At 39.7% G+C, this 15,634-nt stretch overlaps 1 protein-coding gene across 2 annotated transcripts in view; it reads left to right on the top strand.

Annotated features, from left to right (window-relative positions):
• The window catches only part of LOC148312743 (uncharacterized), a 95,233-nt gene that overhangs the window by 48,357 nt on the left and 31,242 nt on the right, over nt 1-15,634 (top strand). For both annotated transcript variants that reach the window (XM_088273532.1, XM_088273537.1), the window contains exons 3-12: nt 680-782; nt 4,740-4,933; nt 5,454-5,609; nt 7,227-7,428; nt 8,156-8,280; nt 9,165-9,311; nt 10,077-10,206; nt 10,958-11,157; nt 13,146-13,299; nt 13,879-14,112. In XM_088273532.1, coding sequence (XP_088129658.1) covers nt 680-782; nt 4,740-4,933; nt 5,454-5,609; nt 7,227-7,428; nt 8,156-8,280; nt 9,165-9,311; nt 10,077-10,206; nt 10,958-11,157; nt 13,146-13,299; nt 13,879-14,112 — 1,645 coding nt within the window. The remainder of the gene's footprint in view (nt 1-679; nt 783-4,739; nt 4,934-5,453; nt 5,610-7,226; nt 7,429-8,155; nt 8,281-9,164; nt 9,312-10,076; nt 10,207-10,957; nt 11,158-13,145; nt 13,300-13,878; nt 14,113-15,634) is intronic.

The raw sequence follows: 15,634 nt of genomic DNA, 5'->3' as shown, positions 1-15,634 counted from the left end.
CCCTACACGAGACCAGCAACGAACGGAAGCGAGCCCGCCACACTTCGTCGCCGCCCGTCCTCAGATCGACACGTACTTCAACTGTTCTCATATTAGAGTCACGCGATTATCCTTAAGTATTTTCTTGATTGTAATTTGATAGAACTAAATAAATTTGTGTTAAAAGTAATCCGCTTTCATCTTGCTTCCCTTCTGATAAATAAAAGTGGTATTCAACTAGAAACCATAGTAGAATCATGGGTAGAATAGTAAATGTAGAATGTGTGTAAAGTGATCACTGAATCAGACTATGACAGGTCATAAGATCTGTAAATACCCAGACTTTCATATTTTTCTTCATCTATGTTGAGACGTAAAAAAAAAATGCTTATTATTTTTATGCTGTACTAACCATTTTTTTTTTTAAATTTGGTGCTTTAGAAGCTTTCACACACTCGCTATAGATGGCGTTAATCAATTTTTTTACATTACGTTGGTATATATTTCTTGTGTATATGATGAAATTGAATCTAACTCAGTACTCGTCTCTTCGTCAGGACAACTACTACATGACACTTGCACTTATACTTGTAGGTACACGCATTATTAGATCAGTGCCAAACATTGACAACGTTTTCTTCTTCATTATGTAAGGCTCCCTGTATAGATCTATTGTGACCACCAAGTGTTTGTTTTGCAGAACGGACTGAATGCGTTACACTTGGCGGCTAAGGATGGACACGTGGAGGTGGTGAAGGAACTTCTGACCAGGGGAGCTCTCGTCGATGCAGCCACCAAGAAAGGTAATATCACTTCTTTCTCTCTATATGTACCATTTATACACAGCCTTGGCCAAATGTATTAGGCACCCCTTACAGAATTGGTTTATGTCTTTAAATAATAATCAATTTATAATTTTATTTAGTTAATATATTTACATTTTTAAGTATAACATAATACATTTTAAACATTTATACATATGGAAAACTTTTATATTTAGATTCGCTGTGCTTCTCCAAAAAAGAGACTGTGCTCTTGTGCTTGGAGAGGGACTTACATTCATGGTTTAATGTTATATAATAAATGGTATAAAAGTTCTTTGGTTCTTTGCGGTGGTATGGACATGTGGAGCGAATGGATAGCGAGAGAATGACTAAGAAAATATATGTGGCGAATGTGAGAGGGAAAACAGAACGTGGACGACTGAAAAAGACTTGGCACGATCAGATCAATCAGAACCTAAAATCTGGCAGTGTCAAAAGTCTGCGTAATCGGAGGGCATGTATGACTAGATGTATGGATGTGAAGGAGGCGAGGAGTGTATGTCAGGATAGAAGAGTGTGGCGTTCCATCCTCTCTGCCTACCCCTGCGGGGAAACGGCGTGTTGGTAGTAGTAGTATAAAAGTCTTTTTTTGTATATTTTTTCAAGATTTATATGTAAAGGGCTTTAATTTTTTTCTTGAGAATTTTTATATCTTCAATTTTTTTAATTTCTTTAAGGAGTTTATTAAAATATTTAATTCCCAAATGTTTGAAGTTTTTTTGAAATCGCTTAGTGTTGCATTTTGGAGTAGAAAAATCATTGATGAATCTCGAAGATAAACTTTTTTTTTAATTCAAATAATTGTCACCCTTTAGTATTTGAAAATGGTTTCTATATTTTACGTACTACTTATTATCTGCTATCCCGATGTATGACAGTACACAATGGAGTTCTGGTTCCAACCCTTATGTATGGAAGCGAAGCGTGGAGTTGGCAAAAGAAGGATGAAAGCAGACTGAATGCAGTCGAAATGCGATCCCTCAGACGAATGTGTGGCAAAACGATGTTTGATAGATGTTCGAATGATGAAATAAGGAAAGAATGTAAGGCTGAGATAAGCATTATCGACAAAATTAAGAAAGGTGTGTTGAGATGGTTTGGACATGTGGAGCGTATGAGTGAAGAAAGAACGGTTAAACAAATTTATGGAGCGAATGTAGTTGGAAAAAGAAGCAGAGGACGACCGAGGAAAACTTGGCACAATCAGGTATGTCAAATACTTGAAAGCGGCCGGGTCAGGAGTCGTAATAATCGTCGGGTATGTATGAGGAGATGCATGAATGTAGAAGAGGCAAAGAATGTTTGCAAAGACAGAGTGGTGTGGCGTTCGATTCTCTCTGCCTACCCCTGCGGGGAAGCGGCGTGATGGTTAGTTAGTTTTTTTTATTAGTTCTTTTTACTAATTTCAAGGGTCGGATTTATATGTGAAACATTGTTCTCCATTTTTTTTTATTTTTTTTTTATGTATTAATTTTAAATCAAACACAGATTTTTTGAGTCTACTAAGTTGTATTTTACTAACAAAAAACACATAAAAAATTATATTGTGACAATTGTTTCGCCTTGTTAGGGCATTATCAAACGAATGTGAAGATCAAATGGACTAAGGTCCTTATGTAGCTATACAATAAGACCGTAGTCCATTTGATCTTCACATTCGTTTGATAATGCCCTAACAAGGCGAAACAATTGTCACAATATAATTTTTTATGTGTTTTTTGTTAATAAAATACAACTTAGTAGACTCAAAAAATCTGTGTTTGATTTAAAATTAATACATAAATTAAAATGGAGTTGTACAAATTAAACGCCAAGTCAATAAATACATTGTTCTCCAGTTATTTTAATAAGTGAAAATGTGCATTTTTTTGTACTTTTTTAATTAAAGCCTTCATTATTTTATATTAAAATGGCAGAAAAACGTGATTTGAGTGGAACTGAGCGTTCTCAAATAATTTTATTAAATTCAGAAGGGTCCACCCAGGTTAAAATAGCTAAAAAATTAAATGCTGCCAATGTGCTGTCCAAATTTTTTTATATTTTTTTGAAACTGATTCTTATGAAAACTGACAGAAAAAGGATGACTTCAAGTCGCAAAAACTGAATTTCAGTTAATGAATCATTAAAAAATCATCTTGGTATGTCTTTAAAGCTATCTGCTGAACTGGAGAATGCAACATAAAAAAATTTAAAATTTGACATGCATACTGAGAAGACTGTGATAATTGTTTCGCCTAGTTATAGTATTATTTTTTGACATCTAATCAAAGATGAAGAAGAATATGGAAGTCTGGGCATTTACGGGGCTTACGACCGTCATAGGCTGGTTTAAGTGATCACTTTACACACGTGTAACATTCACCAATTCTACCCATTATTGACAACCACACTACTCAAATTCTTGGAAGTTCTATATATATGAACCAATTTAGGAACCTTGTTCATGAATCACTAGAACTTCACTTTTTTCAAAACATTTGTTTGAAATTTAAATATTTTTTGAAACTGATTCTTCTGAAAACTTATTTTCAAAACGTTTGTTTGAAATTTAAATATTTTTTGAAACTGATTCTTCTGAAAACTTATGGTTTCTTCTTCGCTTTGCAGACTAGTAATCTATATTTTGTCTTTAAAAATATAGATTACTAGTCTGCAAAGCGAAGAAGAAACCATAAGTTTTCGTAAGAATCAGTTTAAAAAAATATTTAAAATTCAAACAAACGTTTTGAAAATGCTATAACTAGGCGAAACAACTATCACAATATTATTTTTATGTGTTTTTGTTATAAAATACTACTTAGTAGACTCAAAAAATCTGTTTTTGATTTAAAAATTAAAAGATAAATTAAAATGGAATTCTACAAATTAAAGGCCAAATCAATAAATAAGGTTTACAGATCATGAAGTGGATTTTTGTTTTTTCTAACTAAATACATATGTTTTTATTTGAATCTGAGTTGGGAACAGGAGGGATAATCTAGTGTGGGCCAATCAGGAACTTGTCAGCATTTGCTCATTGCTGGGAGGAAACCACGTTACACTCCTCAGGAGAAGCCGGACTGCTGACTGTCGTCAACAGGCCTTCCGTTCCACTAGAAGAGGGTTCGGCATTTTGTGTCCTAGCTTGGTTTATAGTACCAATGTCCTTCACTAGTTTTATCATGTATTAACCACATCTTATCGACATAGATTGTTTCACATTCCTATACACAGGACCAACCGGCCGATGGTTATGCCTGTAGGAAGAGCTACCGCTATGTTGAACAATATCACATTGGATATTGATCTGTCCCATGTGTCCGAAGGAGTTTTCCGAAGCGGGATTCTTCTACACCTTTCAGTCTTCTTGCTTACTTTTAATATATACGCCTTGAATATTGTTTGTTATGTATATATTAATTTTTTTGTTGAATAAATTGCTGTTGAAATCTTGTGACAGTTCCTTATGAACTAATACCGATCCAAGGTCCTCATCCAGGCTTCTGCAACATGCCTCCGGCTATTGTCTTTGAATGCTGAAAAGGGGGCAAAGTCATAACAGGTGAGGGATATCTTGAAGTGTCTCATCATCGCACGTACAGCTGTCCATCTCTGAGATGCCGTATATAAAGTTGGTTATTTATTGTAACTGCAGACAGTTGGTAGAATTCCATATTGCATTGTTGGGTAATATATCCAAAATAAAACATTCCCCACCGAAATACCCACCATTATATGTACTCCTAGACCTAATAATAGCAATTATTGTTAGTATACAAGGACATTTTGAAAATATTTTTAGTCAGTTTTTGATAATGTCCTAAGAAGACGAAACTCGTCACGTATTAAGACATACATAAATAAATGTAGAATTGAATCCAAGAAAAACCTTGTTTTATTTTGGATATATTACCCCAGAATAAAGTTGGTTGACTGGGTGTGTGTGTGTTGTTGCAGGCAACACGGCGCTGCACATAGCGGCGCTGGCGGGGCAGGAGGCGGCGGCGCGCGCGCTGCTGGCGGCGGGCGCGGCGGCGGACGCGCAGAGCGGCGCGGGCTTCACGCCTCTTTACATGGCCGCGCAGGAGGGCCACGACGCCTGCGTGCGCCTGCTCATCGCCAGCGGCGCCAGCCAGGCCCTGGCCACCGAGGTAAACAACTACCCACACTCATATATATCATATCGCTCACTCCTTTCAACAACGTCATATATCAAAAAACTTGATTTTTCAATCGTTTTTAAAGTTTAAGAAAATAATAAAATTTATTAAAAATTAATATCAAGCCACTTATTGAACTTTTTACTGTGCAATAAATCTTTTTAGGTAAAACCTGAAGGTTTTTTCTCCATTTGAAAAATATTTAGTATACTTAAAAAAATAATTAAACCTTACCTTTTCTTCAAAATGCAAAAACAACACTTTCTGCCCTGTTGCGGGTAAATATTAAGTAAAAAATATGCCGCCTCTGCTGGGATATAGTACATTTTCTGGGCATTCCGAAAACATGCACAACTGAAAATTTATGATTTTTGATATATCAATGTTTTTTGGCATATCATGGCGTACCAAAAGTAAGCAAATAGAACGCATATAAGCATCTGCCGCTCTCTACCAACCCTGGAGTTGTCTGTGGGAGATCCATTTTTAACGTTTGATGTCTGTTTTTCAGGACGGCTTCACGCCCCTGGCGGTGGCCATGCAGCAAGGCCACGATCGAGTAGTCGCGGAGCTGCTGGAGGCCGACACGAGAGGCAAGGTGCGGCTGCCGGCCCTGCATATAGCCGCCAAGAAGGACGACGTCAAGGCTGCCACCCTCTTACTGGAGGTACACTTTCTTCTTTCTTCTTTTTAAATGCCCAACTCGAGACGTCTACAAGTCACTCTGTCACAAGCAGTCTCCTAGGTCAGTCCGGCATCGGGAAGTTCCACCGAGTAAAGTCGGTGAATGGTCACCAGCGGCGCCGGAATCCTTTGGGTGAGAAGAAGAGACACGAGGAGTTAATGCTTAATCTCAGGCACGACAAGGCCTCTGACCTCATATAGAAGACCCCCGACCTTGGGCAGAAGGTACATCACAAGGCCCCTGACCTTGATAGTAGGTACATTACAAGGCCTTTTACCTTGAGCAGGAGGAAACATCACAAGCCCTTTGACCTTCGACAAAAGGTACATGATAAGGTCCCTGACTTTGGACATAAGGAACATCATAAGCCCCCTAACATTGGAGAGAAGGTACATCACAAGCCCCTGACCTTGGACAGAAGGTACATCACAAGCCCCCTACCATTGGAGAGAAGGTTCATCACAAGCCCCCTGACCTTGGACATAAGGTACATTACAAGCCCCCTGACCTTGGATAGAGAGAGTACATCGCAAGGCGTCTGACCAATATAGTTTACATATGATTATCTTTATAGCTCACAGCGTTATCATATGGTATCTAGCAATTACTGTTGATATAAGAGCTCTTCACACCGCATTATAACTATTTCTAGTGCAAACAGCTCCAACTGTTTCTGTCAGTATGTCAATTGCATTCGTTATCAGTGGCTGCGTTTATATTGCAATGGTAAGGACCTACGATAGCTAATTTTTAATAACATCCTTTGTAAAGTTTTGCTGAATAATTTGTCCGCTTTTGTAGTGTGTTAGATTAAACCTTTGGATACCATGATGGAGGTCCCGGGTTCGATTCCCAGGAGGGTCAAAATAAATATAAGTGATTTTTCACCCTGACATGAAGATCGGCAGTAAAATTTAAATATATTACTTGTGTGTGACCCATCATGACATGGGATCGAATGCAGAGCGGGCATAGTAGTAACTGATAACACACTTAGAGTGTCAGAAATGAAGACCCCAAAGAGCATATCTGGCAAGAGTCTTAGAGATATAATTATGAACACCAGGATAAGAGAAATATGCGAGATGGAAGATGTCGTTAGGTGGGGTAGGCAACGAAGGAGACAATGGTATGCGCATGTGAGGACAAAAGAACCATCCAGACTCCCCCACATTGCACTGCACGGCCAACCCCAAGGTAGATGACTCCCGTGCAGACCACCAAAGAGATGGATTGACAGCTGGGAATCCACATCGCAGGAGGCTAATCCCTCTTAAAAACAGGCCACAAGGCCTGCACTAAGCATAAGGAGATGATTTTTCACTGTAATATTTTTTTAATTTCATCTCACCCATAGATGTCTCTAGTGAAGTTCTAGCGATTCAAGAATAATGTTTCAAAATTGGTTCAAATATATAGAACTTCCAAGAATTTGAGTAGCGTGGTTGTCAATCATGGGTAGAATTGGTGAATGTTACCCATGTGTAAAGTGATGAATTAAACCAGTCTATGATAGTCCAGGAATGCCCAGACTTGGTAACTAATTGATAAGTGCAACTGTTGAGTAGTGAGTTGACTAATGGTTGTTGGATGTTCCAGAACGACCACAACCCGGACGCGTGCAGCAAGTCGGGGTTCACGCCGCTGCACATCGCGGCGCACTACGGCAACACGGCCGTGGCGGGCGTGCTGCGCGCGCGCGGCGCCGACGTCAACCACGCCGCCAAGCACTCCATCACGCCGCTGCACGTCGCCTCCAAGTGGGGGCAGGCCGGCATGGTCGACATGCTCATCGAGAATGGTAACTTTCACTTCCACAATGTAACTTTTACTTTGGCAATGGTAACTATCACTCCGACAATGGTAACTTTTACTTTGGCAATGGTAACTTTCATTCCGACAATGGTAACATTCATTCCGCATATGGTACTATTATTTTGGCAATGGTAACTTTTACTTTGGAAATAATAACTTTTACTTTGGCAATGGTAGCTTTCACTCCAACAATTGTTTTTTTACTTTGATAACGGTAATTTTATAGAATGAATCTACTATGTAGATTTTTTTTCACTTTTATTTTATTTGACCAGCGACCGGGTTTTGTTGTTATCGGCATCATCAAACTGGTATGTTCCACTAGTGTGATGATGTCGGTAACGAAGAAAACCATTATTTGTCAAATAAAAGTGGAAAAAACTACAATATATAGTTGTTTCATTAAAATAAAATGCAGTTCCAAGAAATGGCAATATGAAACTCATATCTGACGGTAACTTTGACATTCACAGTGGTAATACTCACTTGGAAAATTCACACTGACGATGGTAACTTTCACATTGAAAATGGTAACTTTCACTTTAAAAATGGTAAACTTCACTTAAAAATGGTTTTTTTACCATGAAAATGATATCTTTCACTTTGAAAATGTCAACTTTCACCCCGATAAAGGTTATGTTCTCTCTGATTATCTCATAATTAGTTTTATTTTCTCTGAAATTTCGCAATTCCAATTGGTGTTCTATTTGCAGGTGCTAATATTGGGGCTGTGACCCGCGACGGCCTGACCCCGCTCCACTGTGCTGCGAGGTCCGGACACACGGCTGTGGTGGCGAGACTTCTGCAGCAGGGAGCCGCCATCGCCTGCAAGACAAAGGTTAGCTGACCATATCAACACTCCCCCTTTGCAAAGTGCCTCCCGCAATGAGACAAGAAGGAGATGACAATAATGAAAAAAAAACGCAATACTATAAGACACGGCGAAGTTGAAAGATATGAATGTAGATCTGGGTGTGAAATATTAGCAAACGGGGAAATTACGTATGTTTTCTAGGGATGGAAAGGATTGATTATAATTTTTAAAGGCAGGTGAGTGCTGGGGACAGTGAATGCTGCACTGAAATCGGCTATAGCAAATAAAAGCTAAACTGACAGTAAACCATGGAGTTCTGGTACCAACCCTTATGTGTGGAAGGGTAGCATAGAGTTGGCAAAAGAGGGAAGAAAGTAGATGGAATGCAGTCAAAATGCGATCTCTCAGACGAATGTGCGGAAAAACGATGTATGTTTTATGTTCGAATGGTTAAATAAGGAAGGAATGCAAGACTGAGATAAGCATTATTGATAAAATTAAGAAAGGCGTTTTGGGATGGTTTGGTTATGTGGAACGAATGAGTGAGGAAAGAACGGTAAAACAAAGTTATGAGGCGAACGTAGTTGGAAATAGGAAGAGAGGTAGACCGAGGAAAACTTGGCATCATCGAGTCAAACACTTGGGCGTGGTCAGGTCACGAGTCGGGATAATCGGTTGGTATGTATGACGAGATGCATGCATGTGGAAGAGGCGACGAATGTTTACAAAGACATACTGGTGCAGTATTCTATTCTCTTTGCCTACTCCTGCGGAGAGGCGGCATGGTGGTTAGTTAGTTAGTTAGTAAGTTACAGAAAAGTTGAAGAAACAAGACAAATATAGATGGCTACATTTTTCTGAAATATTATGTTCTATATTTTAATTGAGATTTTTGTGTCCGTTTCCAGAATGGGCTAACTCCACTGCACATGTCGGTGCAGGGAGAGCACGTGGAGGTAGCTCGCACTCTGCTGACGGCGGGAGCACCTATCGACGATGTGACGGTGGATTATTTGACGGCGCTGCACGTGGCTGCGCATTGCGGACACACTAAGGTAAAAAAAAAATCTAAAACATGGACAGCTGCAGTACACACACAGATTCAGGATGGTGCAAAACTAATCATCCAATTTTGTTGATGAATAACCTTTTTACTTAATGAAAATAAATGATTTTGAGTAATGGAAGTCTTTATTTGGACTTATTTTTTCTTTTGTTAAGTGGAAAAGTTGATACACATTTCTGCCTGTTTTATTAGTTTGTTTGTATACTGCCTCCGTAGTGTATTTTGTCTATTGTATCTATTTTGTCCGCCTCCGTAGTGTAATGGTCAGCACGCTCGGCTACCGTTCTGGAGGACCCGGGTTCGATTCCCATTGGGGGTAAGAATAAATATGAGTGATTTTTTCACTGTAATATTTATTCAATATTACCCTGGACTGGTACTTGAAGCGGAGGGCTGATCACCTTTCCTTCATGTGTAAACGATCAAGATAACACTGCGTTTATATGACGCAGTGCCCTATGCACCATTGGGGTGCGGATAAGGGTTTTATTATTTATTATTGTATACTGCAGCTGTCTAGTTCACAAATGTCAAATATGATGCCATTTGACAAAATCGCAACGTCTTCCAAAAGGGTGATTAATGTTGCGCCACCCTGTATAGAGTTTTATACAATACATGTCTTACATTTCTCGTGACTTCTCTACTCCTAAGGCTAGTATACAGTCCTAGCTCCTAGTCATGCATGCTATGTGGACTACTAAATGATTTCTAAATTTTGTATGTATGGTTACGAGTTTGAATGACTTTCCAGGTTGCCAAGTTGCTATTGGACAAGAACGCAGACGCCAATGCGAGGGCGCTGAATGGATTCACCCCGCTGCACATTGCCTGCAAGAAGAATCGGCTCCGAGTTGTGGAGCTGCTCCTCAAATACGGTGCCAGTGAGTATCACCTGATGACCAGGGATGGTGGACTGCATCTGGAGTGATCCCAGACTGTCCTCGGAGCTTTGTGAAATTTTTCTTACCCCAAAATGGGAATATGGAAGTCCAGGCATTTGCCTGTCATTGGCGCGTTTGAATGATACCTTTATACACTGTGTAATATTCGCAATTCACTTTGCTTGCTTTCGTAGTGGCCAGTGCGTTTGGCTACCGTGTTGGAGGAACCGGGTTCGATTCCCTGTGAGTTCAAAATGAAAACAGTCGCTGACTGATGTTAATGTTGCTGACATCAAAGATGAAGAAGAATATGGAAGTCTGGGCATTTACGGGGCTGACGACCGTCATCGGTTGGTTTAAGTGATCACTTTACACACGTGTAACATTCACCAATTCTACCCATGATTGACAACCACCCTACTCAAATTCTTGGAAGTTCTATATATATGAACCAATTTAGAAACCTTGTTCTTGAATCACTAGAACTTCACTAGAGACATCTATTGGTGAGATGAAAAGAAGCTTTTATTGAGCAGAATCTCTTTTATTTATTCTTGTTGTTTTATTTGTTGAGTAGTTTGAATGTTCTTCACCAATGTCAGTAAGAAATTCTAAAATCGGTCAATATTGTCGATTTTGCACACAACTAATGAGAAGAACCATTTTAAGGACCAAAGCACTTTTAGCATCCGTCTCTACGCTAGACGGTTATGTATTGAGTATAAGTAACTTGGTGAATGGTGTGTTGCAGACATCTCGGCGACGACGGAGTCGGGGCTGACGCCGCTGCACGTGGCGGCCTTCATGGGCTGCCTGAACGTGGCCATCCACCTGGTGCAGCAGGGCGCGCCCGCGGACCGGGCCACAGCGCGCGGGGAGACGCCGCTGCACCTGGCCGCGCGCGCGCAGCAAACCGACCTCATCCGGGTGCTGCTGCGCAACGGGGCGCAGGTTGGTCACTCACGCTCGGTCACTCACACTCGTAGAATCAAGGATGAATGACAAGTAGCAAATCCTCGTATGACAGAATTCAAAATTAAGATATTAGAACGAAATGCAAGGCTGAAATAGCAGGATAAGTGAAACATTTTAATTTAAGTTTTATTTAGTAAACGCTAATTTTTCTTAAAATGTTTTCGACAGATATTTTTTTAACGCCTGCGGACCACTGGCGACAGGATTTGATAATTATGTACATTTAGTCAAGACCTTAACAAAGAGATTGGTATATATAATAATGCAAGGCTGAGATGAGCATTACATATTATCATATTTGCAGGAAACGTTATTTACATACTGTTGGTAGAGAGCGGGAGACACTTATAAGTATTCTATTTGATTACTTTTGATAGAGCGCAAGAGACGCCAAAAAACGTTGGACAGATGGGAATTGGGTTTGCGGTTACTTGTGATCAGGGTCGGGGTTGGTGATGTTAAAATCTGTTGTGACACGTGTTTGGATGCACTCTACATATTTTTTATTAATTTATTTATGGTTCACAAACAATGAAAAACATATTACAATAAATGAAATACAGTGCAATACAAATTGTTTGAATGTTTTTCATTAATTAGATGGGAACACAACAAGCTTACAGAAACAATAAAGGTGCAGGTTAAACACATGTATCGTAGTCATATATCGTATTTTGAAACAATATTTTAAACGGAGGTTTGAAAATGATGCGGAATGCATCGAATCATATGTAATAATAGATTTTAAGAACTAGTGAAACTATTTAAACCAAGTAAAACTTGAATAAAATAAAAAATATATATTAGAACTGTATGTAAGGCTGATCTAGGGAGGATTGGCACGTGGAGCAATGCGTTCTCTTGAAAAAAAGGAACAGGGATCATGAGTCAATAGTTAAATCTGATCGAACATACCTTCATTCATGATTAAAAGATTCAGTTATATCTGAGCAAATTGCATGAAGACGATGTATGATATATGTTTGAATAGTGATATAGGCTGAAATGAGCATTATCGATAAAATTAAGAAAGGTGTATTGAGATAGTTTGGGCATGCATGCAGGCATATATCGTAGTCATACAGGAGAAAGTGACCAAGTGCATTGTTTTACAAAAACGTGATCATTGACAATTTAATATCTTAGTAGCTTAATATTGCCCTGAAAAAATCCCAAGGGCTTTTAAACTTGAAAGTATAATATATTGACATGCTAAAAATGACTAACTGCATTGATATTTATTTTTTTGCCAAGCAAAAGTGACTTAAATGGCCCTCCTGAACATTTTACGTTTTTGTAGTTGGTCACTTTCTCCTGTACGACTGCGATATGGTTAGTAATAGGATCACAGGTAGGCCGAGGAAAACATCGGTCAATTTCAAATACTTGAAAGTAGTCAGTTTAGAGTTGGAAAAATCGGCAGGTGTGTATGAGGACGCACGAATGTGGAATAAGCTAATATGTATTAATAGATTTATATTATCCACTGACACTTCGTGATGGAATTGCATTTTAATATATTATTAGATCAAAACCAATATTTTTAGCTTTTCCACTTTATTTTTATTTGACCAGCGACCGGGTTTCGTCGTTACCGACATCATCAGACTGCAAGGGAGGCTATACAAATTGTTATGTTATATATAAAACAAGGCAGGAGTTGATAACCATGATTTGATACAATTTTGTGGAGAAAAAATTGTATCAAACCATGGTTATCAACTCCTGCCTTGTTTTATATATAACATAATAATTTGTATAGCCTCCCACCAGTCTGATGATGTCGGTAACGACGAAACCCGGTCGCTGGTCAAATAAAAATAAAGTGGAAAAGCTAAAAATATTGGTTTTAATCTAATAATATACTAATATGTATTGTTTGCACAGGCAGATTGGTGAGGCGTTCTGGTCTCTCTGCCTGCCGGCATGATGATAGAAATGAAATGGGCAATTATTTCTTCCAGGTTGATGCGCGTGCGCGCGAGGAGCAGACGGCGCTGCACGTGGCGGCACGCTTGGGTCACGCCGACATCGCGTCACTGCTCCTGCAGCACGGTGCTGCCGTGGAAGCGCGAACTAAAGATGCGTACACTCCGCTTCACATCGCCGCCAAGGAGGGTAAGATTGGCTTATTTCTTTAATTTTTTAACCCTTATTAGCTAATAATGCTACTAATAAGGGTTGATAAGATGTTTTATCGTATTGGCATATCGCTCACTCCTTTCAACAACGTCATATATGAAAAAACTTGGTTTTTCAGGAGATAGTTTTTAAAGTTTAAGAATATAATGAAATGTATAAAAAATAAATATCAAGCCACTTATTGAACTTTTTATTGTGCAACAGATCTTTTTAGGTAAAACCTGAAGGTTTTTTTCTCCATTTGAAAAATATTTTGTATACTTAAAAAAATTATTAAACAATACCTTTTCTTCAAAATTCAAAAACAACACTTTCTGCCCTATAGCGGGAAAATGTTAAGTTAAAAATATGCCCCTTTTTCTGGGATATAGTACACTTTCTGGGCATTCCAAAAACACTGCTGAAAATTTACGATTTTTGATATATGACATTGTTGAAAGGAGTGAGCGATGTGTTTCCTCAGTCTGCAGTGTCCTGTTAGGATCCTCATCTATCTCCATAGAAGTGCGCGCAGTTGTGCGGTGGGTGATGTATTATATGTGTCCGTCGTTGCAGGCAAGGAGGAGGTGGCGGGCATCCTGGTGGAGCAGGGCGCGCCGGTGGACAGCGCCACGCGCAAGGGCTTCGCGCCGCTGCACCTGGCCGCCAAGTACGGGCGCGCCGGCGTGGCGCGCGCGCTGCTCCGCGCCGGCGCCGCGCCCGACGCGCTCGGCAAGAACGCCATCACGCCCCTGCACATGGCCACCTACTACGGCCACCCGGACATCGCCCTGCTGCTGCTGGACAAAGGTGGGACCCTCAACCCATTCCCGCTGCAGCGATGACAGTTCATTTATTTATTCATCTATTGGAAATCAACAGCCATTAACAAAAATAATATGAATACACAATATAAGTAGCCGATAATGAGGCCAATTGCTGATTTCACAATTTATACAATATTTTTCATTCAAACCCTTATTCGCACCCCAATGGTGCATAGGGCACTGCATCATATAAACGCAGTGTTATCTTGATCATTAACATGAAGGAAAGGTGATCAGCCCTCCACTTCAGGTACCAGTCCAGGGTAATATGTATCGAATAAAGAGTAAAAAATTCACTTTTATTCGACCCTCCCTGGGAATCGAACCCGGGACCTCCAGTATGGTAGCCGAGCGTGCTGACCATTACACTGCGGAGGCGGACATAACATACAACAGTATAATACATATATAACAACAAAAAAGAGTGAAAACGCTATTAAGCTCAAAATAAAATGTGTTGTGTGGTGTGGTGCGGTGTGGTATGTTGTATTTTGTGTTAGAGTAAGTGTGCAAGGCCTAGAGTTATAGTCGCGAATTATCCCTAAGCCAAGTTCCGAACATGCTTCGCACATTGAACCCTATACTGAATCCAATGCTCAAAACATAACCAAGAACTCAGCCCAGATCCTCTCCATGACCACAGCCCACAGCCTAAGTGTGTAAAAATGCATCTTGCTCAGTTAGCACTCTTATAATATTTTGTTTAAATTTATTCAATACAATAACATCTGCTCCCTATGTGGAGCATATAGTCCACAAACTGTCTCCAGGCTTTTCTGTCGGCCGCCAGCTCCCTCGCATCCTCCCAAGTCAGGTCTGTGTCCCCAAGTTCAGACGAAAGCTGCCGATGAATTGTCAGCAGTGGTCGGGAACCTGATGCCTTGTAAAAGAGGCAAGCTTGATGGCTTGAAAAGCGGCTCTCGGGAGGCGTGCGAAGTATATTGCCAAGCCAATTGAATCGCCTTTTCTTGACGACAGTTCGGCTGTCCAAACTTAAAACACAGTAAGGGACATTTTTTTGTAGTACGTTTTATTTTTATAGTAGATTCTACTTAGTCCAAAAATGCAAAAAAAAGCGTAGAACAAAAAAATGTCACTTACTGTGTTTTGAGTTTGGACAGCCGTGTTGTGTTCAAGATTTTCGGCGTCCTACGCCTTACCTCTTCATTCCTCACAAAGTCAAACCACCGCACGCCTAAAATTCTCCGTAGACACCTATTCTCAAAGCTAAGTACACAGCTGCTCTAGGCAATACAATTCTAGATTAGTCTCTACTCAACCTTTTTTTTTTACTATAATTCGACTGTAATAATGAGAGTATCGATATAAAATATAGTAGATACAGGCTCAGAATTTTTGTATTCCTCCGTAATACACTTTGATATTACATAAAACTGTTTTGAAAAAAATTGGATGGAAAGATTCACAAAGACATAGAAAAGAGAGTGAATGGTGCACTGAAATCAGTTATAGCTAATAAAAACCTAACAGCGGAAGCTAAACTG

Source organism: Brachycentrus maculatus, unplaced genomic scaffold, assembly GCF_059751285.1.
Source record: "Brachycentrus maculatus isolate JH-2025_06_01 unplaced genomic scaffold, ASM5975128v1 h1tg000033l, whole genome shotgun sequence".
NCBI lineage: Eukaryota > Metazoa > Arthropoda > Insecta > Trichoptera > Brachycentridae > Brachycentrus > Brachycentrus maculatus.
Note: the sequence above shows the minus strand (reverse complement) of the source record. Positions and strands in the feature narration are given on the sequence as shown.